At 35.5% G+C, this 26,368-nt stretch overlaps 1 protein-coding gene across 6 annotated transcripts in view; it reads left to right on the top strand.

Annotated features, from left to right (window-relative positions):
• Positions 1-18,248, top strand: part of NUF2 (NUF2 component of NDC80 kinetochore complex) — a 29,859-nt gene extending 11,611 nt beyond the window's left edge. For all 6 annotated transcript variants that reach the window (XM_079933056.1, XM_079933060.1, XM_079933058.1 and 3 more), the window contains 9 exons: positions 723-820; positions 2,024-2,097; positions 3,459-3,555; positions 4,446-4,508; positions 7,281-7,418; positions 9,423-9,563; positions 10,563-10,738; positions 11,697-11,832; positions 17,817-18,248. In XM_079933056.1, the coding sequence (XP_079789182.1) occupies positions 723-820; positions 2,024-2,097; positions 3,459-3,555; positions 4,446-4,508; positions 7,281-7,418; positions 9,423-9,563; positions 10,563-10,738; positions 11,697-11,832; positions 17,817-17,951 (1,058 nt within the window). In that variant the 3' untranslated portion in view covers positions 17,952-18,248. The remainder of the gene's footprint in view (positions 1-722; positions 821-2,023; positions 2,098-3,458; positions 3,556-4,445; positions 4,509-7,280; positions 7,419-9,422; positions 9,564-10,562; positions 10,739-11,696; positions 11,833-17,816) is intronic.
• Positions 18,249-26,368: the final 8,120 nt, after the last annotated feature.

The following is a 26,368-nucleotide window of genomic DNA, read 5'->3' on the forward strand; positions in this document are numbered from 1 at the left end:
AATCTGCTCTTAATCCTATCTAGTGCATTTTTCATTTCAGGTATTTTATTTTTCAATTGTAAAATTTGATTCAGGTTTTCCCTTTCTCTCCTTATAATGCTAATGCTTTTCTCTACCTTCCTGAACAAATGGAATATATTTATAGAATATATTCATAGGCTGAATGAATTCAAAGGCTGAATCAAGAAGATAGAGTTTTTATAAATTCTAGTTGCCTTGGCCTCTTCAGACTCTAAAAATTATAGTTGCTTTGGTCTCTCCAAGCTCTGAACTCTATCTTCATGACTCAGCAAAACCCATGAGTTCTGTTTATATTCTACCTTCCTGGTTTACAGCCTGAAAATTCCCTTAAGTGGTGGGCTAGTGCATTCATTAATAGGGTTCACCTCATTTACTTCTCTTGTGGATTGCTGTCCTATATTGCTTGTTGTTCAGTGTCTAAAATTTGTTGTTTTATATATTTTGTCCGGTTTTCTGGTTGTTTAAGATGGGATAGTAAATCTGGTTGGTCTCTGTTGTTCTTTCATGGTCAAAGTGCTTTTTTTTTGGTTAAGATAATTCTGATCATCAAGTTAGAGCAGTTCTTCACTTTGGTTAATTAGCAAACACATATTTTTGTTCTGTAACTATGAGCGGAATATATGGTGGAAAAAGGATAAATTTTCACTTTTATATTATATTGTTTCAAAAATTTATTTAAGGAGTCTTTCTTTGTATTTTAGAGGCAAAACGGACAAGTCGGTTTTTAAGTGGCATTATCAACTTTATTCACTTCAGAGAAGCATGCCGTGAGACATACATGGAGTTTCTTTGGCAATATGTAAGATTTAAGTGTCTTTTTTGGGTCACATACCAGATCAATAACATCATTTGTGCACCACTAATCTATTTTGAAATGGTTGTCACAGATACCTAATTGTTTTATGGCCATTAGAATTAAATTTACATATCAATATTATATTCATATGAAATTGCAGATTTTAGTAAGCTGATCTCAGAATGAGATTTTCTTCTATATTTGGTATCATTAGGGAGAAGCTGGGGTTTTTGTTTTAATTTTGTAGCTGAGACTCCTTTTCCTTTATTAGGAAATGTAAGGGAAGAGAATAGTGATAACCCATTCCTTTTCTTTGAAGTTTAATAGATAATGTAGTGTTCTTTAAATAATTGAGATATTTGACGTTTATATTTGCTTTCTAAATAATAGCCTAATTAGGTGTTTTGTTCTGTTTATCATGCTTACTTGACATTGCATTATAAGATTCAGTTCAAGTAAATCACTTTAACAGATAGAAACTCATTTCATCAACAATTTAGGGAATTTGGAAAGATTATGGGTCATCTGTGTGATTTGTTCCCATCTGTCCACAGTTTGAGGGTACCATACTTTTAGAAAAGCACCGGAGTGACACCAGAGAATTAGGCCTTTAGTGACTGAGCTTCATTGATAAATATTTCCTTGTACAAATCATGTTCAGCTTATACCACCTAAACATCACATACTCTCCAAAGTGTACAGATGTATGTGCCAACACAAACAAACACACAATTTTGTTTGGCTAATTTCACTTCATTTTTTTAAGACATGGCTCAGACATCTATCATTTCTATGAACCCTCTGTGATACACCTTCCCAGACATTGCCCAGGTTGGATAGGATGTCATTATAATCAGTTCTATGACAAGTTGTTTTGTAGTTTTATATTCGTTTTTCTGACTCATCAAGGAGACTGAACTACTTAAGTCGAGGAACTACAAGTTAGTCTTCTTGGGAATTATTCCTGGTACCTAGCACAGGGCCTAACTGTAGTTAAGAACTCAACATTTGTGTGTTGGATAAGTAAAGGAATTCCTAAGTCACTTGTTGTAAATGCCTAATTCTTTCTTAAATTTCTTATTTCTCATGGTGAAATTTGTAGAGTGAGGAAGCATTTTGTAGCCAGTACCGGTAGATATTTTTTTAAACATGTCTCTGATTATGTTGAAAAACACTAATATGAAATTGTTAAAATTGCTTTAATAGAAATCTTCTGTGGACAAAATGCAGCAGTTAAATACTGCCCACCAGGAGGCAATAATGAAATTGGAGAGACTTGAGTAAGTAGGAGATTTACAAATAAAATAAATGCAATTTCAAAATGCAAAATGAATGTAAGTAGTATTTTACAGTCTACAGTCTACTTCATCTCTTTTATCTTCCTTATTAAATAGCAGAGTGTTTAAGTTTACCTTTTTTGAAAAAGAAAAACTAGCTTTTCTTCTAACTTTTAGTGCATAATTTACTCTTCTACTTTTTTTTGTTGTTAATGCATCAGCCAGACATGTTTAAAGCCATTAACTTAGTTACTCTCCTAAATTATATCTAGTGGTATTTATCTTAGTAGGTGAGCAGTAACTGACAGGATTCTCTTTTTTCCTTCAGATCAGTTAATTCTGTTAAAATTTTTATTCCTTCCACAGAGGTTTTCTGTTTCGTTTTGTTTTGTTTTTTGGCTCAAAGGTCAAATAGGAGAAGGAATCATTCAAGGGTTATGATTTCTTGGCTTTATATGTATTGATTTTGAACAAAAGGATTTTTTTATTTTTATCCCTTCTAATATGTTGATGTCTTTGGATTTTTCTGTTTCAGGTGAGAGCTCTTTTTTAGCCTGTCCTGGCGTAAATTGCCTTTAGAGACAGCAGCAAGCTGAAAAGACTGGGAGTAGGAGGCAGATATTAAAATTTAACATGGTAAATTCACCATAAACCAAGTCAAAAGAGAAATGACAAACTGGAAGAGAATATTTGCAACATATGCAGCAAAGCCTTACTATCTTAATAACAAAGGCCATGTAATATTCTTAATATACCAAGAACTCCTACAAACTGATAGGAAAAAAGATAATGGAAAAATGGGCAAAGGCTATAAACAGGGAATTTACAGAGGATTAAGTACAAATAGCTAATTAAAAATATGTAAAGATCGTTAAACTCAATAGCAGTCGAGGAAATGAAAATTAGAGTAACAATTCTATACCATGTTTTAAAAACTAAAGTTGAGAGCATTCATAGGGAAGAGACTGAAACATGTGGAAGTGCCGTTAGGAAGGATTAGTAGAGCAGAAGAAATGGGTGATACAGGAGAGAGATGTGAGAAAATGAGAGCCAGAGCAGAGGCGGAGGAATCAGCACTAAAATTAGGAGTGGAGTTAGAAAGGGTAGGTATGTATGCAGATGAGTCCACACAGAGATTTGGTGGCAGGAAGTTGAAGGAGCTCATCTGATTTTTATTTTCTGTTTGTAGTAGAGGCCAGCCAGGTCATGGATTTTAAATTACTGTCATTTGGAAGAATGAGAACTCATAAACATGAAAGCAGATAGTTTTCTTCATTTAGGTTATTGGAGGGAAGAGACTGTTTTTGGCCTTTCAAGGTTAAGAACTTGATATATGTTATTTTAATTTATTTTGCTGTGTTCAGTTCTGTTCCAGTTGAAGAGCAAGCAGAGTTCAAGCAGCTTTCAGATGATATTCAGGAGCTGCAGCAGTCGCTGAATCAAGAGTTTCGTCAAAAAACGGTATCTGTTGTTGGACACCTTAAACTTTTTTAAAGTTTTTTTGTAGATATGGAGGAGCTAAGATCACATGGCTTTCAATTACTAAAGAAATGGGGTATATCGCTGTGTCCATTTGTGCACCTTATAACAGATATATACTTCTGTTGACCAGGTCAAACCATGATTATTTATTGATGTTGTCAAAGGTATATGCTATCTTGTTGACTAGAATTTTTTAAGATTTTTCTGTGTCTAAACCTGATGTTTCCAAACTGTGTGCTGAGGCGCCCTGGATACTGCAGCAAACCCTCAAGGGTGCTTCAGGTTATTTTCAATTTTAAAGGGAAACAACATTCAGCATCTGTCATACACTGCTTGAACTTTTCTAGCTCAAGGTAGTTCACAGTTGCAACATGAACTCACGTTACCTTCCTTTCGTATCTTTGTGAACATGGGTTTTTGGCTTTTGCCATGATAAAAAGCAAGTGCTATGCGAAAATCATCGTGCAACAAGAAATAAGAATTGTCTGTGTCCAGTGATTATAAGATGTGTGAATTTGTGTAGTGCCCAATTTTTGCAGTACACACATCCAATTTGGAAGTAGTTGTGGCTGTTTAAGAATAAAATAAAAATAGTATTTTTCTTTCAATTTGTATGTATTACTTTTTCAAAGGGCTACTAAGTTATTAGGACATAAATACTTATTCAGTTATTTGGATTTAACTACTTAATAAAGGAACTGATAGGTGTTTCTTTTGGCCTTAGGGTCATAATGAACAGAAAGTTTGAGATTATCTGGTCTAATCCATTTAATTCCTGTCCTTTCTTACTTTTATTTTATTAAAAAGCATTGACTAAATTTAAATCTGTTTTGAATCATTATAAAGCAGTTGTTTGCTTCTTTCCCTAGATAGTGCTGCAAGAGGGAAATTCACAAAAGAAGTCAGATATTTCAGAAAAAACCAAGCGTTTGGTAAGCATCTTTTCATTTAACTAGCATTTAAGGTTTGAATCTTTTGTTTGGAGGAGTATTTTAACTGTGTGTTATTATTGTTAAATGTTTCTCTCTTTTTCCCTTAAAGTGAAACTAATTTAACTTTTTACAATTTAAATATAATAGATGACTATTGTTTTAAAAAATGTGGAAACACAAAAATGTGTGACAGAAGTGAAAATCACCTGAAAGCTCATCACGCAATCAGATACATGTCATAGATTACATTTCTCTGTGCAAATATACACATGTATGTGTAATTCTACATAAATGATATTACTCTCTACATGTCTCAAACCTGCTTTTTTTCATTTTACAATATAGTGTAAATAGTTATCACGTCAGTATATAGCCTCATTATTTTAATAACTTCACATAGTTGTGCATTCTATGTATATACCTCAAATGTAGATTGTTTTAGTGTCCTATTGATAGACATTCACATTGCTTCTAATTTTTTTGCTATTGAACAATAGCACATGTGTGTTACACACCTACACATGTACCTGTATATTTGTGCACCAGGCTGCTTTTTATCATACACTAGATTCCTAAATGTAGGATTTCTGGGTTAAAGGAAATCACACTTAAATTTGGCCCACATTGCCAAACTGTCTTCTAAAAAGATATCAATTTGCACTTCTACCAGTAGAATATGAGAGTATTCTTTTCCCTACATTGTAGCCAGAAGTGGATGTTTTTATTTTTCTTTTTATCTTTGCCATTCTTATAGGGGAAAAAAAACACCTCATTTTAATTTTGATTTTTTTTTTTTTTTAGTGACTTAGACCACCTTGTTCAGTGATTTGTTGTTATTTCTTACTTCATGAACTACCTGTATATGTTCCTTGTTTATTTCATTTTTTTTTAAGTCCATAAATTAGAGGAATTAACTCTATTTGTCTTTCAAATTCATCATTTTTTCCTATTGGCAGGTTTATGTGTTTATGTAGTAAAATTGATAGATACAGTGTTCTACATTTGGGTTTAACTCTATACATAGAAAGGCCTATCGCATTCCTCATTTTTTTAATCCCATATTTTCTCTTGTACTTTTATTATTTCCCTATTATTTTTTTTTGTTTTCTTTAATGAATTTATTTATTTATTTATTTTTGGCTGCGTTGGGTCTTCGTTGCTGCATGTGGGCTTTTCTCTAGTTGCGGTGAGCGGTAGGCTACTCTTCGTTGTGGTGCGCAGGCTTCTCATTGCGGTGGCTTCTCTTGTTTTGGAGCACGGGCTCTAGGCGTGCAGGCTTCAGTAGTTGTGGCTTGCGGGCGCTAGAGCGCCGGCTCCGTAGTTGTGGTGCACGGGCCCAGTTGCTCCGTGGCATGTGAGATCTTCCTGGACCAGGGCTCGAACCCATGTCCCCTGTGTTGGTAGGCGGATTCTTAACCACTGCGCCACCAGGGAAGTCCCCCTGTTATTTTAATGTTTATACTTTATAGCTATCTGAAATTTACTTTGGTATAATGTATTCCTTATTTTTCTGTCACTTCTTATTGGCAGATGTTTTCATCAGAGTAATAGTGACTATGATTCAATTTTATTATTCATTTCTCTCTGTCCCATTTAAATCTATATTAAAACAAAATCACTTTGTAGTTAAAATAGCAAATTTAGGCTCTTTGTAAAGGGAAGAAAGTTGATGAAAGTCAATGCTAATGTAAGGAAAATGATCTCTAATTCTGTAGGGCGTTAAAAGAGTAGATAATGTGGTGGTGTGCTAAATTCTAAGAAAAAAGTAAATAATATTGTTTCAAACATTCAGTTTTGGCCTCTGAGTTAGTTGATGAAAAGGTAAGAACTTTTTAAAATTTTTTAGTTAGAAATAATTTAGGCAAATTATACAAGCTGTATAGTAATACATTCCTATTGTAAAATACTCCGATAACACACATATGCATATATAAAGAGAGAGAGAGAGGGAGAGAGAGAGAGAGACATGAAAGGCCCTCTTCTCTCTGCCAACTGTACCTAGAGGTTACACTTTTCCAGTCCTTTTTCTGTGCTGTTACATGCACAGATATAGGTGTATATAGTCATTTGTTGCTGTTTTGTTGTTCTGTTTTCATAGGAATGGATTTGTGTTATATAAGAGAATTCTCAGATACCCTTCATCTTAATTCCCCCAATGGTTTTAAATTCAGGAGAAGGAAATTTGTTTTAGTTTAGTAACTGTGTACTGAGTACCTTCTCAGTGCTATTGCTTTCAGTGGGTTCTGGGAAAGCAAAGATAACTGTTCACAATCCCAGGTTGCTCAGTTAATTCAGAAACACATATTAAATACATAGTTATAGTATCACATGTACAATAACTGTTTATAGAAGGAATACAGGGGAAGTAGGAACAGGATTTTCAAGGATTAATAGAAACTCACTTGCAGTACAGGAATGGGATGATGGTACTCAGGAGGACCATACTATCAGAGAGAGATCACTTATAATTGTCCAGACATAAGACTGACTATATTACCAGATTGTAGAGTGTAGTAGGAAGCTGGTGGAAGATGACACTGGAAAGGAGAGTAAGAGCTACATAATGAAAGATCTTGAATGGTGTGTTAAGGAGCCTGATCTTTGGCCTGCAGACAAAAGTGAGCAATCAAGCAGGGGAGTGATGCGGTCAAAATTTAATTTAACCCCCACTACAACAAACACAGACCCATTTCTTTGTTCTTTTCCATTACCGTAGTGGCTAATCACCAGTTTTATTATTATATCTAACATATAAAAATGTTTTCTCAACAGAATGAACTAAAATTGTCAGTGGTTTCTTTGAAAGAAGTACAAGAGAGTTTGAAAACAAAAATTGTGGATTCTCCAGAGAAGCTTAAGAATTATAAAGAAAAAATGAAAGATACAGTCCAGAAGCTTAAGAATTCCAGAGTGAGCTTCCTTTTTATTTTAATGCTTTTCTCTTTTTCTTTTTAGCAACTCTTGTTTAATTGTGTGTTAATTTTCTGATTTCCAGATTATCTATACATCTCTTCTTCTTAGGTTTTTTGCCCTTGTCTTTAATTTTTAGCTCTTCTCTAAAATGGATGTAGGAAAAGAAGTATAATTTCAAGACATTTGTTTAATTATGCAACAAATTTTTGAGGCTTTTGCCCTGGGTGATCAAAACAGAAATGACCTGTCCTCATGAGACTTAGTTACTTTATCTTAAGTGAGAAAGTGTTAAACAATTTTAAAATCAGTTCTATAATTATAAATTATAATATGTATTATGAAAAAGTATAGGGTGTGCATGTGTAGAGGCAGGAAGTATATGGGAACTCTCTGTACCTTCTGCTTAATTTTGCTATGTACCTAAAACTGCTCTAAAAAATAAAGTCTATTTTTAAAAAAGCACCAAAGAGAGAAACAGACAAATAGGATAGGGTGCTTCAAAATAACATAATGAGAGTAACCTAGTTTAGTATTGTGGAAATCAAGAGGTGGAGGTGGGAAGGAATGGAAATTTATGTTGACATCTGAAGGATGAACAGAGGTTATATTAATAAATTGATATTGAAAGAGCATTCAAGGCAGAGGGAACAGCATATGCAAATTCTATGAGGTAGTAGTAGAGAGTAAGTTATATTCAAGGAAGAAAGCATGATGTATAAGAAGGAGAATGGCATGAGATGATGATGGAATGGGCAACGGGCAGATTATTCAGGGTGCTGGTTTACCTTAAAAGCAAGGGCATACCACTGGCTAGTTTAAAAGGGTAGTGTTGGAACGTGGTATGATTTAAGTTTAAAAAGATTATGGGTTACTCTGAGAGATGGATTGAGGTATGTGGGACAAAAGTAGAAGTGGGTAGACAATTTAGCATCCTTTATGAGGAAAGGTTTTTAAACTGTTAATTAAAAAGAACATTTCTGGTTTATCTCTGAATTTATTATTCAAGTCATTCCTGATAATTAAGAATTATCACACGGGAATAGACAAAGATTACTAGAACAGAAATGAGAGCTCAGAAATAGACCTGAGTATTTATGAGATCTGTTTATTTAATAAGCAATTCTGATTCAATTGGCAGTTCATCTAGACGAAAAGCAAGCTGGGTCTATACCTTGCACCATTTACAAAAATAAGTTTTAATTGGATTGAAAATTTAACAAGTTTAGAAATTTTAGGAGAACACTTGTATTATCTTGGACTGGGATAGAGTTTTTAAATTAAGATTGGAAACTCAAAAGCTATAGAGAAAAGTAGACGTGTGGAACATATATATAGTGCATATGACAGGTAAAGGGATTATATCCATGATATGCAAAGACACAAAAGAGTATTTACAAATTAGTAGGAAAAAGACAACTTAATGGAAAAATGAGCTGAAATATGATTAAGCATTTCACTGAAGACAAAATCCAACTGGTTAATAAGGTGGGAGGAGAGATAGACTAGTGGGGAAAGGAAAGAAGCCTTTGTATTGTTGCAGTGCTTGTGGTAAACATTATGCTCATTTCCTAATTTTAGGAGAAGAATTAATCTTTTTGAAAGAATTAGCTGTAGTAATAGTTATTATACAAATGAATAGGAAGATTATAATTGGTAATATAATTGCCCAGGAATAATCAGGAGTAGTTTGAATATTAGCAGAAATGAACTCTTTATAAATTGTTATGAATAACCTTTGGAAGGTACTTCAATGAGTGATTTAGTAAAATTATGGTAGTTTTTCTTTGTTCAAGGATATTTGGCAATTAGGAAGCATAATTATAGGTGCTTAGACACATGTCAGTAATAGTGCTTTGCTACTGACCTAGAAACTTAATTGTTCTCTGCTCTTTAGCTTTCAGTATCAAGTACAGAAATTATTTAAGAGCAAACAAATTGACATTACTGCAGTTTCATAAAGGAGAGTGCCAACCTGGTTTCTGTGTTTTTTTTCTTTCAAAGCAAGAAGTGATGGAAAAGTATGAAATCTATCGAGACTCTGTTGACTGCCTGCCTTCATGTCAGCTGGAGGTGCAGCTATATCAAAAGAAAATACAGGACCTTGCAGATAATAGGGAAAAATTAACCACTATCTTAAAGGAGGTTTGTATTGTATGGAGTTTTTATGTCTTTATTATGTAATAGTTTACTGTAGTCCCTTGAATTTGCTTTTACTTTCTGTTGCTGTTTTCCTACAGAAAAGCTGGGTCGTTCTACATTATAATAGATGTGGCAATGTGTGCTCAAGGATAAAACAGTGTTCTTTTTAAACATAGCAATAGTAGACCCATTTTAACCTTCAGATGAAATGAATAATAAATTAATTAACATAGCATATTACCATGTATATTTTGGAAAAAAGTAATGAATTTTAAACTTGTTCTGACAGTTGGAAATGATCTTCTAATCAGTAAGCATAAAGTCCCAACTTACTGTCTAACACTGTAGCTAGGATCTATAAAGAGATTTAAAGTTTACGACACAGACCCTGCCCTGAGTGAAGATGGACAGCTAAGGCCAACGTTTTTAAGTTTCTTAGGCTAGAAACTTGAAAATCCTTTTCACTTCATTGGCCTAATCCAGACTGCCCCCAGGATCACTGACATAGCATTTAATGAAAGATTTCTTTCTTGAGGGAAGAAGGGGTTGAACAGTGAGTAGCCTGAGATATTCTTTCCCAGCTACACACTTCCCTTATCTCCCATCAAGAGTCAGCACAAAAAAGGATTGAGAGCCACTGCTTTTGTTTCTAGGGTCTACTCTTTCCTCTTTATTCCTACTACCTTAGTTCAGACCCTCACCCCCTCAACTTAGCTAGTTGGCTGATCTTATTAACGTGTTCCTCTATTCCAATCCTTGCTGATAAACTGACATGAGAAATAACACGTCTTTTGGTGTCAGGTTCTTTCTCAGTATCCCTAGTGCCTTCCTGTTGTCTGTTTCGTTCAGTCTGCATTCTTGTGCTGGGCTTTCAGTGTTTAAACAGTTTTATCACATTTTAAAATTGTATTTTATTACAGCGCATCCTAGAAAATAGTCCTTCATTTTATTTGTAAATCCTAATTGGTTGTATTGACTTTAAATACATCTCATAAAATACAGAGCCTGAACTTGGAGGACAAAATTGAGAGTGATGAGTCAGAACTGAAGAAATTGAAGACTGAAGAAAATTCCTTTAAAAGACTGATGATTGTGAAGAAGGAAAAACTTGCCACAGCACAGTTCAGAATAAATAAGAAGCATGAGGATGTCAAGCAGTACAAACGCACCGTGATTGAGTATGAACTTATTTTAAATTTAATGTGTTAGAAAGTAATTAGAAAAACCTAATTCACTTTTTCCCTAAGATTCCAAATCTCCTATAATTTCAAAAAGGTATTCTACTATTAGGTGGCTAAAACAGATGAGTTAATTATGAATCTCATAATGTTGCTATATCTAGATTTAGAGATGTTTTAGGTACTAGTTTTTTTTTCTTTTCCTGATATCACAATTCCAAATCCTTTGCACAATTCTTCAGAAGGGTTCTGGTGCTCCTGCTTATTTCAGTGCACTTTAGAGACAGTGGTCTAGAGTTGTATTAGAGTGAATCAACTGGTTCATTTTACTGTCCAGCTGGTCTATAACATAGCATATTTTGAGAAAAAGTCTTATTTTTTTATTCATATACGAAGTAGTACTTTGCTAAGCATTTTGTCATGGCTGTCGTCATCGTTGTTGTTGACCAGTATGTTTGGGTGTTTCATTGGTAGAGTCTTCTTCCCATCAATTCCAAAAATGTGTTTTTAGAATAAATGCCCCAGATATGTCTATGAGATGACACTATTTCAGCCTCTAAAAGATGTATTAGGATGGTCTGAAGATTTCCTTTGCTCTCCTCATGTAGATGAACCAAAAGGGCAGAACCTGAGGGTTTTAATTTGTTGCCACACGCCTTGCAGGAAAGTTGTGCTGATTCACACTGCTAACAACAGTACATGAGTGAGCACAACTGGGGAGATGTGACTTAAGATCTCCATGTTAAATAACAGCTTTGTGTGGAAGAGCTTACTCTATGCCATGAGCTGAATATAGCGCCACGCTGTGATTCGCGTATTTGCTTTCGTATCTTGAGAAGAGTTTTAGGTGTGTCAGTCAAATACAAACAGTCTCTTTGGAATCAAAATTAGAGTTAAATGCTTGACTGTTTAGATGCTTAAGAGGAATTATAATTTAGCTGTCTCTATTTTCCTTTAGAGATTGCAATAAAGTTCAAGAAAAAAGAGGTGCTGTCTATGAGCGAGTAACCACAATTAATCAAGAAATCCAAAAAATTAAATTTGGAATTCAGCAACTGAAAGATGCTGCTGAAAGGGAGAAACTGAAGTCTCAGGTGAGTGTATGTTCATAAGAAATTAATTTCAGATAATCTCACAAGTTTAAAATGTAAATTATGTCATCCTCATTTTGAAGATTTTGTCAGTTCTCCAGAGTAGAAATTGACCCCTCAGGTCTGTTGCTTTTATTTCCATTTATAGCACCTTTTCCATTACCCTGGGATAGTTTGCATGTATGCAACTATAGTTTGCATACCTTTTTTTTCCTTGCATACCTTTGCATACCTTTTTTTTCCTTGCCTTTTTTCCCTGTTAGCACCTAGAATCCTGCTTTGCAATGCGAGTAGGTGCTCCATAAAGGTTCTGAATTTTTTTGATACATGAATTTAGATGGTGATTTAAAGTAATGTCTTCTAAAAAATTTTTGCATTTTTTCCTGATAAAAGGATCTCAAAAGTATTTCTTATCATCAGTGTTAAATGTATTTGAGTTGTTACCGGTATTTTGAGATGTTTTTCTTTGATGATAACTTTATCATAATTACCTAAAGTTACTCTGCTTGTTTCAAGTATATTTATTTTATTGTTTCATACACAGTCTCAAGTTTAATGAGGACAGGCATCTTGTCTTCTACATTTTTATCTTCCAAAATGTCAGTATAGTGCCAAACATAATATGTTTATTATGTTTATTTCTCTTTTTTTTGTTGACTGCCAAAGACCCAAAAAAGTAGTCTATTCCTGCTACCTTTATCACATCTCATTCTATCCTTAGCCTTTAAAGTTTGTTCAGTGTCCTCAAGATTGTCCCAAACTGCTCTACCAGAAGTCACTAAAAACAGCCCTTTATCATGTAAAATCCCTTGGCCTCCTTTTTTCTCATTCTTCATCTTGCCTACATTGATATCTTATCCTAAACCTCTGAAACCTGAAAGATATTTAAACATGCTATCATTACCTTTCACCATTCACATTTAATTTGCAAGGATTCTTAATACTAAAAGAACCACAGTAGTCAATCCCCTCTCTTGTTCTTAGGAGCTTTTATCCTCTGAAATATTAGATTGTTAGCACGTGCACATGTAAGTGTATATATACATAGTGAGGATTGTCTCAAGGCTACTTTAAAAGGAAGGGAAGAAAGAAAAAGAAAATGGCTGGGTTTCCCCTCCCATGGTCTGCCCAGTACACTGTCCTGATTTTTTCTATTCTTCCTTTTCTTTCTACATTCCAATCACTTTTTTTTTTTTTTTCTGTCCCTTAACTGGATATCTACCAAGCCTTTGGCCCTCTGTTTATCTCTAGAATGGGGGTTAGAAAGACCTTAGGAGATATTTAATCCTACTTCTTAACCAAATCAAATGAGCAGATATTTATTTGTTATCACATGGTCAGATACAATTAATGAACCAGTTACTAATGTAAGTACCTTTTGTCTATAGGTCATAAAAGGTGCCCGTGCCTGCCTTAAATTCCTTTTAGTTTTGTGCATATATGTCTTGCCAATAACATTTTAAGTTTCTCAACAATAGCAATCTTATTTTTTACCTTAGTATGTCTTATCAAACCATGCCTAGAATGCTGCCTTATATGTAGTATGCTTTCCATAAATATTTGTAAAATTGGAAAGCCATCTGGCATGCTGTTTCTTAAAATTAGCCATGTAGTAGAACTCAATGAGGAATTTAAAGATGAGCAACCCCCCACGAAAATATATTGAGTTAGAATTACCAGCAGTGGGGCCCATGAGCCTAAATTTTTTAGCATGGCTCTTGAGAACCACTGGTGTGTTCTGCTTCATTGTTTTCAATATTACAGAGCTCATCACTACCCAAGCTGTTCTACTAGGACAGCTATAGTTTTTAAAATGTTACTTCTTATTTTGAGTTTAAAAATGTTCATTTCTGTACTCTCGTGAACCAAGATCACCTCTCTGGAACAAATCTGTATCCTCTTCTACTGAATAAAACTGTACTTAAGACACTTGAGGGTAAAGATCATGGGTTCTTTCAGCCTTCTCATCCAGGTTAATTAGCCCTAGTTTTCCAGCCATTCTTTATATAGTTTAATTTTCAGATTCATTATTCTGTTTTCTGTCCTCTCTACTCTGTTTCCTGCTTTTTTTATTCTGTTTAAAATGTAGAACCCAGTACAAAACATAGTCTTCCAAGTAATGGTGTGACCAGCCCCAGAGCACAAGGCTGCTGTTAATGAAGCGTAATATTGGGTTGGATTTTTAACAGCAGCATCTTGCCCTTGGCTCATACTGTGCTTGTGATCAATTAAAGGACCTCTGTCTTTTTCATATGAGGTTCTGCCAACTTAAAATTTTTTCACCACACTTTCATGCAACTAGTTTTTTGAAATTTTAATTCTGGATTTTACTGTTATTTATTTTAGGTTTCATGTTATTTATTTCCACCTTGATTTCCAAAATGTCAAGGTCAGTTTAAATCTATGTATCATTCACATTAACTATTTCTCTTGGCTTAGCATCACCTACAAATTTGACCAGCATGCCTTTTGCTCCAGGGGAGATAAATGTTGAGTAGAACTGGGCCCTTTGCTGTGTTGTATTTCTTCCTTCAGAATGGCATAGAACTACTGATCAAAACTTTGGATACAGTTGTTCAACTTCCTAAGTTGTTCTAACCATACCTTTACCCAGACAACACTGTGGTATCCATTTGTTCCAAAATAGCTTGGGAGAGTCTGTAAGTCTCCTGGTGAAATCAAAATATATTTTGTCAAAGAAGCCTCCTTAACTTACTTCATAATCATCTTTCATGAAAAGGAAAGAAGGCTATGTTAAGATTGCCAAACTGTTCTTTGTGTAATTCTGTTGGACCCTAATGATCATCATATCCTTTTTTTCACTAATTATTCTTTTCCATAGATATTTCATCTCTTCTAGTTTCAATCATCGTCTTTATTTAGGTAGCTTTCAAAAATCTGTTTCCTGTTCTGTCTTCCTCAACTCTACTCCTTATTTTAGCTGCCTGATGGATATTTTCAATGGATTAGCTTATCACAACAAAAATAAACAATTATTAAATTACATTCAACATCTTTAGTGTCTTTCCTCTTCCTCACTTTCTCCTTCCCCCTCTGTCTCTCTCTCTTTCCCCTTCCCTTTCCCTCTCTCTTTCACTTAGTTTCTTCATATTCTTCAGCGGCATCATCATTTTCAAAATATCACAAAGAATTGCAATTTTGGATTTTCTTTAGATAATCCTGATATCCAATCACCAAGATAATGTCATTGATACTGTTCATAACAACCCCTTTCTAATCATACTTCTATCACATAACTTTCTAATACTCATGAATTCCAGCAAAAACTGGCTATATTTCTTCCTTGACTTAAGATCCTCCTGCATCAAATCTGCCCTGAATCCTAAGTATTGCCAAATTTAACCTGCTAAAATATCACTCTTATTACTACACTTTCTCGTTTAAAACAGGAACTCCCTGTTCTCCTGTAGTTATTCATGCATTTAGTCAGTCATTCAACAAATGGTCTATGCACCTACTAGGTGCCAGCCTTTATATTTGATTCAGGGAGTAAGTATGAACAAGGAAGGCATGATTCCTACCTTCTAGGATTTTTAAAGTTTTGTATCTAAGCTAATCATTTTCATTGTTTAAGGTTTAATGAAAAGTGTATTCTCAATATAACTTTCTCTGGCTCCTTTCAGGTATCTTTGATTTCTCTCCTTCTCAAATACTATCGCATTTTTAGTCTTATTCTGATCTGTGCTGTCCAATGGGGTAGCTACTAGCAACATGTGGCTATTTACATTTACTTTTAAATTAATTAAAATGAAATAAAATTTAGTTCCTTGTTTATACCAGCTCTATTTTAAGTGCTCAGTATCCAGTCTGGTCTGGATTGTATGGTTTTTTAGGGTAGAAAGCATAATTGCATGTTCCATCGTGCTGTTGTACTATTTACGGTGCTACTTGTAGAAGGTACTCAGTAATATAGTGGTTGATAAATTAATACAGACTTGGTGGGTAAATGGCTACACTGGCCGTAAAATTCCATGGATGTTATGTCATCTTGAATTTCTCTGATTTGAAAAGTGAGATAACTACCTAGACCAATGCTATCCAAAGAACTTACTGCTGGGAATGTTCTGTACTGCTCAGTACGGTAGCCATTAGGTACACGTAGCTGCTGAGCACTTGAAGTGTGGCCAGTGCAACTGAGGAACATGTAGCTGTTTAAATGTAAATTTAAATAATCACGTGTCCCTAGTGGTTGTCATGTTAGGCACTGTAGAACTAGAGTTTGAGTTTAAAAATATTTAACTTCAGCCAAGCTATCACAGTAAGACTTACTTATTACGTGAATGAATATGATAAAGTTCCACTTGGATACAGAATTTAATTGGAAATTGAAATATATAGCTTTCGTGAGGGCTGTGATCTATTGCTATTAATATCCTGTGACGGTTGGCTTAGAACTTCAAATGTTTGTTTGCTTCTGTGGATGTGCCAGTGGAATTGGGCTTTAATGTTTCATTCATTTATTGTGGCTCTACCTGTAGGATTTGGTTCCTCCTTGAGAATGTAGGTGTTCTCAGGAGAAAATTGTTCCTTTGAGTGTGTTGAAATGGTTGGTTCAGGTATTTACAGATTGTATATCTTTATTTAACCACACTTCATTTTAATAGTTTCTCATGAGTAATGTCTTTCTACCAAATTTATTCAGCTTTCTTTTTGGAATGAATAAATACATATCTCTGTAGAGCCAGGAAATTAAATTGATCTGTAGCTGCTGAAATGTGCTGATTTTTTTTAAAAAATGGTGTTTACATAAGGTAGCAACTAATTCACCTTATTTTTCCTACAAGATTTAAGAAATAAAGGTATCAAAAACTTTTGATTTATTTTCCTAATGATTAATATTCCATCATAGTTGTAGTAATTTGATGCCTGATTTAGATCTTGGGAATCTAAATACCCTCTTCTATTTTTGTATTAGGATTTAATGATCTATGTTTAGATTTTGGGAAAATGTTTAGCCTTAAGCTAAACATTTATATTCACTTAATCTAGAGCAGTAGTTCTCAAACTTGCATAGGTGGCAGTCTCTGGAAATAGTGTTGTTCTTTTTTGGAACATTTTGAATCCATACTATATTAAATTATAATCTATATAATTTGCTCAAAATCAGACAGTATCTACACTAGAATTTAAACTAAGATAAATAGTAGCCAAACTGTGGGTTTAAGAAAAGTTTAATGGAAGCAGCATTTAAAATTGAGAACATTTATACCCATTATACCCATTTATTGCTTTTTCCTTCCATTGGAAAAGGCCTGCTATTCTATTTCAGTGGTGAAACACCTTTTATAATCTTTCAGAATACTACTTTTTCTTGTATCAAGGTTTGAGAATTGTTTTGTTTAAGAAAAATCAATAATAAGTGGATCAAAATTGCATTTGATGAGTATGAGATAGAATAAAATGTATGCAAAGTGGTTCATTTATTATTTCATTCAGTCTACAGAAATTGTTTTGTAATTTTTTCTTAATTCTTAACACATCCATATAGGTTTATATGAAAACTCACTATTGCTTATAGTAGGACTGCCTGATCAGTTTGTTAAAACAATTCTAAAAGGTATTCCTATATTTCTCATTCCTGTAGATTACCTATTAAATCTGTTTACATATCATTTAAATAATGATCAGGGTTAAGTGCAGAGTACAGTAATCTAGGTATTTGCCAAGTAAACCTGAAAAGCTCCAAAGTAAAAATTTTTCTTTGATGATTAAAAATATGTTCTTAATGTCTTGGGATTCAAGCCATTGTTAATGTCTCTGCTTTGTCCTTTCTAAGTAGCTGAGTTTCTGATGCATCTGCACAGCTTAATAAGAGTAGGCATACGAGTGTGTACATGTGCATAAGGTACTTTAGGCTTTAAAATATTATTAATAAACATGAACGAGACTGTTGGAATTCTTGTGACTCATTTTTAGTTTAGGTCGTTGCATGGAATAATTCTTATTATATTTCATTTTCTACTTAGGAAATATTTCTCAGCTTGAAAGCTGCTTTGGAGAAATACCATGAAGGCATTGAAAAGGCAACAGAGGACTGTCACACTAAAATAGATGAGAAAACAGCGGAACTGAAGAAAAAGATGTTCAGAATATCAACCTGATTAACAGAATTAAACGTCTTTTTGTAAATAGCTTGCCAATTTTTAATTTTATATTCGGAAAGGGAATAGTTAAGTTAATGGAAGCATCAAAAGTACCAAATAATGTTGGCTCAGTTATTTTTTATATACTCTCATAGGTTATTATTTTGTAAGATAATGCATTTAATGTAGACTTTTGTGAACTTACAATTAAAATGGCTTGTGCAGCCATTCATGTCTCTACTCTGCTCCTTGTTATAAGTGTTGGTTGGAGTAAAACAGAAATAATTGCATTTGAAATATATAATGTTTCTCTGTTATTATCATGGCTGTTGCTGCTTCGTTTGTCGACATACAGAGGTGTAGTATTAGTAGTATTATTGAGCCCTGACTTTGCACTAAGCATTGTGGGATCTCATTTGATCTTCACTCAAGCAAATCTAGGTAGACATTTTTGTAACTACTTTATAGATGAAGTAACTATGAAGGTCCTGAGCCAAAATTTGAACCGTGCTCTGTATGAGACTGAGGTCTGGAATGTTTCTACTGTACCACACTTTCTAATGTAATTATTTAAAAGAGAAAGTTATGAGTGTGGTAGTCTAATTCTTCACTGATGCCATGGCATTTTTATGAGGAAAATAAGTTACAATGTGCAAACTGCTTAGAACAGTGCCACGGTAGACATATATATGTCTGGTAGACATATGTATATGTTAAGTATGGTATTTGGAGTTCCAGGTACTTTTCTCTTTGTCAGAAATACTAAAATACTACGGTAAGTAGAGAGTAGGCTTTCAGTGACAGGAAAAGCCCTGGAATAGGAGGAGTGGAAAGAGCTAGGTGTCCAGGGAGGAAGAGTTGGGACAAAAAAATTAAGCTATTGCTCTATCCCTTTCTTGCTTTTTTAAAATAGAATTTTAATCCATAGAAAGGTCTGTTTATGAGGCTAGGTAACGGGTGTAAACAGGACCATGTCTCTCATTTTATATTTAAAAAAGTTTAACTCCCCTGGACCCATCTCTACCTTCAGCTCTTGCTCTTTTCTTTTTCCACAACCAAATTTCTAGAAAACCTAATCTATACATGTGCTTCTACTTCATTCCCTGCCCATCATCGCATTGTTACTTCTCTCCATACTAATTCACTGAATTTTCTAAGATCACATTAATAGTTATCAAGATTCCCTGGATGTGTTTTAATCTTTATCATCCTTACATTCTACCTGTCCAGTACTTTTTTCCCTTTGTCTCAGTAACACTGCTCTCTTGGTTCTCTTAATTCTGTCTGTTCCTTTTAAATGTTTTTCCATGAGGGCCTCATTCTCTGTTCTTCTCTGAAGTGTTTGTGTTCTCTAGACTTCTGCCCTGGACCCTCCTTCTCTTCTCAACCTCTGTACCCCTCCTTGAAAACTTTTATCAACACCCACCACTTCAATCACGAATTAAACATCCATGCAACTTTTACTGCATTATATACATTTAGTTACACTTGTCATATTTTTCCGGAATTTCAGACTTGGGTATCCAATAGCCAGTACAGTTTACCCTTGACAACCCTGCTTTGAACTGCAAGGGTCCACTTTTACGTGAAGTTGTTTCAATAGAACTACATGATCCACGGTTGGTTGAATCTGGATGCAGAACCACAGATACAGAGGACCAGAGCATAAGTTGACAAAAGCTGAGGTGGATCCTGGGACCAATCTCCAGCAGACACTGAGAGATGACTGTAAATGGTTTTAACCTTTTGGCATTCTGGTGAAGCCTAATGGGCCTTCTCAGGGTCATGTTTTTCATGCATGAAATAAAACACAGGACTGCAAGCGATTAGATTCAAGTATGATTATCGAAATACTTAAAAACATGTTATGGAAAAGGAACTCACCCACTTTCCTTCTTATGCCACTACCCCTCACTCCTTTATATCCATTTAGTTAGCAAGAGCTCCATTGATGTACCCAAGTCTCCTTCTCTCACATCTTTGCCCATGTTGCAGTTTACATCATCATCATTTCTCAGCTCGTATACTTGCAGTAATCTTTGTTACCAGGCTTCCAGTCTCTAACCCACCTCTACAAAGATATTAGGTTATTCTAAACAAGGAAATTAGATTATGTCAGTCATTTTTACAAAGATTTTTAGATTTTCAAATTGTGCTGCTCGGGTGCCGTAGTGAACTCACAGAGAAACCGTGCAATATTTAAATTTGCAAAGAAAACAGTGATAGTTGCTATCTGTTGGACACCAATGCAAACTACTAGCTCAAGGCAGTTCACAGTTTCAATGTTAGATCACACTACCTTCCTTTCAATGATATATCTTTATGAAGCTGGGTTTTTGGCATTTGCTGTGATACAAATCACATATCACATGACAATCATTATGGAATAAGAAATGAGGGTGGCAATATCCATCTGATTTCAGGGTTTGAGAATTTGTACGGTGCCGGATAGGCATGTACATTCAATTAATAATCGGCTCTCTAAGAGTAGAATAAAAATATTCTTTCAGTTTGTGTGTTTTTCTTTCTTAAATACACGTTGCTAGGGTATAAATGCCTATTAAGTTGTTTGAACTTAGGTTCAACTTGATACTTGAAACTGCTTGATAATGGAACTGTTAAGTTTCTTGTTTTTTGATATTTTTGGCCAAGGGGCACAGTAAAAGAATTTCTGATACATTAAGGGTTTTATGAACTGAGGAAGTCTTGGGACCTGTCACTTACAGGAGAAATTTGCATGAGTTTCAAGACCCTTCATGCTCTAGACTCTCATGTCTTTTCTCTTGCCAGTTCTCATTTGAACTTTATCCTCAAGTAATACTGAACTGTTTTAGCTTCCTTAGCACCTCACACTTTTGTGTGTGTTTTCACATTTCTTCTCACGGTTTTTCTTTTGTATGTCCAACTGGAAAATATGCATTTTTCAAGTCTCCACCCGAACTACAGCTGTAATACCTTTTTAAATGTCAGGTTTTCCTTTTCTTCTGTTATTATTTTCACTATAACTTGTATCATTATACTATAATTTTTTACACATCCTCCACTGTGCTAGGCTTCATGTTTCTTGAGGCCAGTGACTGTGTCTCTTTTTTTAGTACTAATAGTATAGCATAGTACCAGGCACCTGGTTAGCCACTTTGTTTACTTAAGGAATAGCCATTTTTCTCTACTGTGACCAAATAATATAGCCATTGAGGCCAAGTTATCTTAATCCAAGAAGAAATACTTATCTTTCATGCATTTTTTTTCACATCAAACATCAACAGACCTGCTAGTAGTTCAGTATCTTCACTCATCTTTTTTTGCCCCCAAACAGATAAAAGCCTTAAGAAGCCCTCAGTATAATCCACATTAAAACCTATAGTTGGCTGTTTTGATTGGAGAACAAATGACAAAATTTAGAACTTTTTTTCTAACACCTTCTTGGAAATGACTATTTGGGCTATGTAACCTTTAAAAGTTTATTAATATAGGGAAATGAATGCTCCGAAAGAAGGCAGTGGCATCGTGTATATGCGACATACGCTGAGGCCTGATCTTGAAGGAAATTCTTTGTCTATATAGACTTTAGTTATCTTTTATGAGTCCAGCTACTTATTAGCTATATGTAGAGCAAATATTTAATTTCAAGTTCAACTGACATATTTCAAGGAGCTAATCCATTTTATGACAAAGCAAGGGAAATTGAAATATGCACCTTCATAAGAGGCTGAAGTTAATACATCTGATTTTAGTTTAACGGGATGTTTCCTATTTTTAGTAAGACCAGAAAAGTTTTATATGAAATTCCATTTCAGGTTCAGGGCCTGCCACGTATTTCAATTAAGTTGGCTCTCTTGATTGAAATATGTTTCTCATCTTCCTATCTATATTGCCACCAGGGGGCATAACACAACTTGTATAACCAATGCTAGAATAACTCGATTTTAATATTTGAAGCATCAAAGCTGAAAAATTTTAAAGTGATAGTAACTTAAAAAATTGTCAAAAGGAACTTAAAGACAATCTATTGGATTGTTGAAATCTATAGAATTGAAATAGGTTCTAAACAGTATCTTAAAATTATTTTAAAAGTTTGCTAAAAGGATGTTCCTTAGGCCAAAGCTCCATCCCTGACCCTATTTTGTTATCTTTTTTGGATTATCTTGTCTAAGTTATCTTCCTAGTACTTGCTCAGGATTTCTAGCTCAGATTCCATGCAACTCTTAAAACTGAACTTTCCTGAGACAAGAATTTGAGATACTTAGGGAATGAACCCTAGACCACCACCTGGCATTGATGTCTCAGTGTGACATGCTTTTTTTCTGATAAGATGATAAAGTCAGTCTCTACTACCACCATCCTCCTCTAATCCATTCATACTGCCACTACATAGATCTCCCTAAAATACAAATTTAATCATCTCTTTGCCACTGCTTTACAAATCTTTGATGCTAACCCATTTCAGGGTAAGATCCATAATACTTTGAAGGCCAGTACTTTGATGGAGGCAGTGTGGTGTGGTATAGTAGTTCCCAAACTGTAGTGTGTGTAATATTTGCCTGGGATACTTGTTAAACATGCCTTGATTTGGTGGGTCTCTGGGAATCTACACTTGAAACAAGTGCACTAAGTTCTTGTAACAATGATCTTTGGAGATCACTTTAAGAAGCTCTGCTGTTTGATTAAAAGCATACACTTCAGAGTCAGTATGTACATTTCTTATAAAATGAGGATAATAAATACATCTATAGCTCATAAGGATTGAGTGAGTTTTATGAAACAGCACACCGCCTGCTACACAGCGAATACTCACATGGTAGCTGGTGCTGTTATAAACATAACTGGTAGTAGATTGCTCCAGGGGCCAATCTGATATGTTTTCTGCACAACCTCTATTGGCAGTCCTTTACACCTACTTGGTGATGAATGAATAAATGTTTGATGAATTAAAAACTCTAGTCTGCTTCACCAAAATGAATGCAGGATCCTGAAGCAAATAGTTTACAGGGAAAGAAATCAGCTTTGTATTTTCAGTGCAAAAAACACAGATCATGATGGTTTTATCTTACCAGGGGAAGATAGCAGGTACACTCACAGAAAACGTGCAAGCTTCCCTTGGCTCCACAGGGTGTCACTGCTGACTCCTCTTTCCAGGTTGAGCATAAGTGTGAGTGAGGACTGTGTGGCGTTTGGAGGAGGGTTCTCAAAGCTCAGCTTTCATCAGAATCACATGGAGGGCTAAGACAGATTGCTGCCCCAGTTTCTCATTCAAAAGGTCTGGGGTGGGATTCTAGAATGTTCAGTTCAATCAAGTGCCCAGGTGAAGCTGACACTCCTGGTTTGGGGATCCCACTTAGAGAACCACTGCAGTAAAGAAATCCACCCACAGCTGGGGATAGGTTTTTTTCATAGGTCTTCCACAGCAGTAGGAGCACATTGATGTGCTTACAAGTCACCTAGAGATCTTGTTAAAATACAGATTCTCGTTCAGCTGGTTTGGGTGGAACCTGAGAGCCTGCATTTCTGAAAAGCTCCTGGGTGATACCGATGCTGCTGAACCACAGACCACACTTTGAATACCGAAGTCAATAGCCCTCCTGTCTCTCCTCATTGATTCCACATTCATATCACCAAGTTCTTTGCCCTTCAAAAGAGATGGCATATGTAAAATCCTTGACACAGCACCCAGTGCATAGCCCAGCACTTTACATTGTGTTAGCAATTATTAGGATGAGGTATTTAGTGCAGTGGTGAAGAATGTGCGTTTTGGAGAGACTTTCAAATTCCATGTTTGCAACTTACCAGCTGTGTAAACTGGGTCATGTTACAGAATGGCATTGAGCCTTGAGTTCCTCAACTATAAATTAGGGATTATAGTAGTCTTTATTCCACAAAGTTCTTGTAAGAATTAAATCAGAGAATAATTGTGAGCTACTTAGCACTCTTTGTAAATGGCTATTATTACGAGTGAAATCCAAGAAATGGATGTGACAAAAATGGCTGCAGCAGATGCTAGGTGAGATTTGAAACAAATATAATCTAATCAGAAAAAAAACACAAGATACTCATGATTATGACCTACCCACTAGTAATGTTTATTTATTGCTCTCAGGTATGTCACCAGGCATACCTCAGAAAGGATTCAGAAAACACTGAGATGCTTAAAACCATCTTTTAGACTAGACTTGAAGAAGAAAATGTTATAGAAATATTAATATCTTTTTTAAAGTTCTCAGGAATCAATTGCATTTTATCTCAGAGGCAAATTTGTGCTCATGTAATCAAGGCAACTTTATATCAGTGCTCTTTCAAGCCAGAGACTATCTTTTTTTTTTTTTTTTTTTCGGTACGTGGGCCTCTCACTGTTGTGGCCTCACCCTTTGTGGAGCACAGTCTCCGGACGCGCAGGCTCAGCGGCCATAGCTCATGGGCCTAGTTGCTCCGCGGCATGTGGGATCCTCCCGGACTGGGGCACGAACCCGTGTCCCCTGCATCGGCAGGCGGACTCTCAACCATTGTGCCACCAGAGAAGCCCTGTAATTTGTCTTTAATCTACAGAATTTAGCATACAATGGAAGCAGAATAATATTTGGTGAAGAAACGAATGAAGAAACCCCACTGTATTCAAAGGTGCTAAGGCTGTCCCTTGTTAAGTTCTCCTATTAATTTTCCATTTTTCTTAGAAGGGTTCCTTTAGTTCTCTCACCGTCCCAGTTTTAGCTCTGAATGCCCCACATTCCAGGAAACCGGCTTCTGAGAGAACCCAGATGGTTGGTCTCCCTAGACATATATATTACATGAAGCCCTATTTGCTCCCTTACTCGTATCCATGGTTGGACTCCCTTTACTTTCACAGAATTTAGGTCTCATCTTCAATCAATATCTCAATGGTCATTTACTAAGAGTCCACTTTATACCAGATGCCATATGAGTATGTACACTGGAAGAAGTCAAGTGAAAAAGATAATTCCTGCTCTCAAGAAGTGTCCGTGGACATTGTCAACTCTTAAGGACTTTCTCTCCATCCAAATGTTATTAGTCTTTTTCTGCCCAAATCCTTAATTATCCATTGCTGTGTAACAAATTAGGTTACCAGGTCCCAGACACTTCTGGAGAAATGTTTCCCATCCTCTACCAGTACAGAGAAGGCTGACATTTTTTTTTTCTTCTTTTGCTTACCTTTTATGTTCAGGGTGAAGGAAACTACCAAACTTTCTATAAGCGAAGATTATTTTTCCAGCTGCTCAGAAAGGCAGGTGGGGAACAAAAGCCAGAGCTCCACATGCCTTACCCACCCAGAGGTATGCCTCTGCAGGGCATCTGCCCAGAGGTATGCTTCCTTCCCTCACTCCCCAGCCATCTGCAGAAGCCAGGGAAAACTTAGCCCCAAAGTCACACTTAGCCCTCCCCTTTTGTAGGTATATGAAAAGGAAAAACAAAGCAAACCATGGGGTTTGGGCTTGAGTTCCCCCAGTTGTGACTTTTAACTATGTAACAATGTATGGAGGAAATAGTTGATGTTCTAAGGCCCTCTGTGACTGTACATTCTCTATACTTGCACTTAGAAATATTAAAGATTTATTTAGTTATTTAAAAAACTTGCTTCCAGATAGGATCTGATCTTCTTTGAACTTTTAATAAAAGCAAACTCATATTAGCCATCTTTCTAGAATTTAGGAACCCATAGCCTGAACTCTACAAACCAGGTGAAATTCCAGAAATTTTAGATCTGAAAACTTTGGGAAGCTCTGTTTGGCTCTTTAGCTGGGGTGCCTATATAAGAAACACAAATATGGTTTGGGGATGCCCGGTTTGATGCCTTTATAAGATACAAATATGGATATTTTCCCACCCTTGTTTCTATTGTGGCAGTCTGGGATTACCATGTCCCATATGTGTCTTGGTTGTCTGCACTTTTTCCTTGAGGACTCCAGACCAGCCTGCCCTACACTAGTCCCAATGATTTGATAGCTACATACCAGGTCCCAAAGAGTGACTCCTCCCAAAGGTGATCGCAGAGTAAACTAGTTCCTCCAATGTAGTCCTGCTTTCATCCACCCCAGGAGACGTGTCCCCTCAAAGTCTTTAGACTAGGTCATCGCCATGCGAGGTTAGGTGGCACTGCTATAGTGGAAGAAGACGAGGAATCATAGTCACATTTGTAAGTATCCACTGAGAAGTTTTCCCTAACTCTTCCGGATAAAATTAGTTTTCATTTTCTATTTTCCCTAAGGTCACCATCTTTTTTTTTTTCCTGGTTAAAAGTGAATTTCTACTAAGAAATTATAATCATCTGACACGGGGCCCTAGCCCAGAAACCCTGACACAACATCAATGAAGGCTATGTTTTAATCCATACTTCACCAAATCACAGTCACCAGCACTGTTCTCAATGTAACGAAAAATCTCTAATGTGCTTAATTTGTCATCAGCAGGCGGAATCTATTCTGGAT

This window comes from Stenella coeruleoalba (assembly GCF_951394435.1).
Source record: "Stenella coeruleoalba genome assembly, chromosome: 1".
Taxonomy (NCBI): Eukaryota; Metazoa; Chordata; class Mammalia; order Artiodactyla; family Delphinidae; genus Stenella; species Stenella coeruleoalba.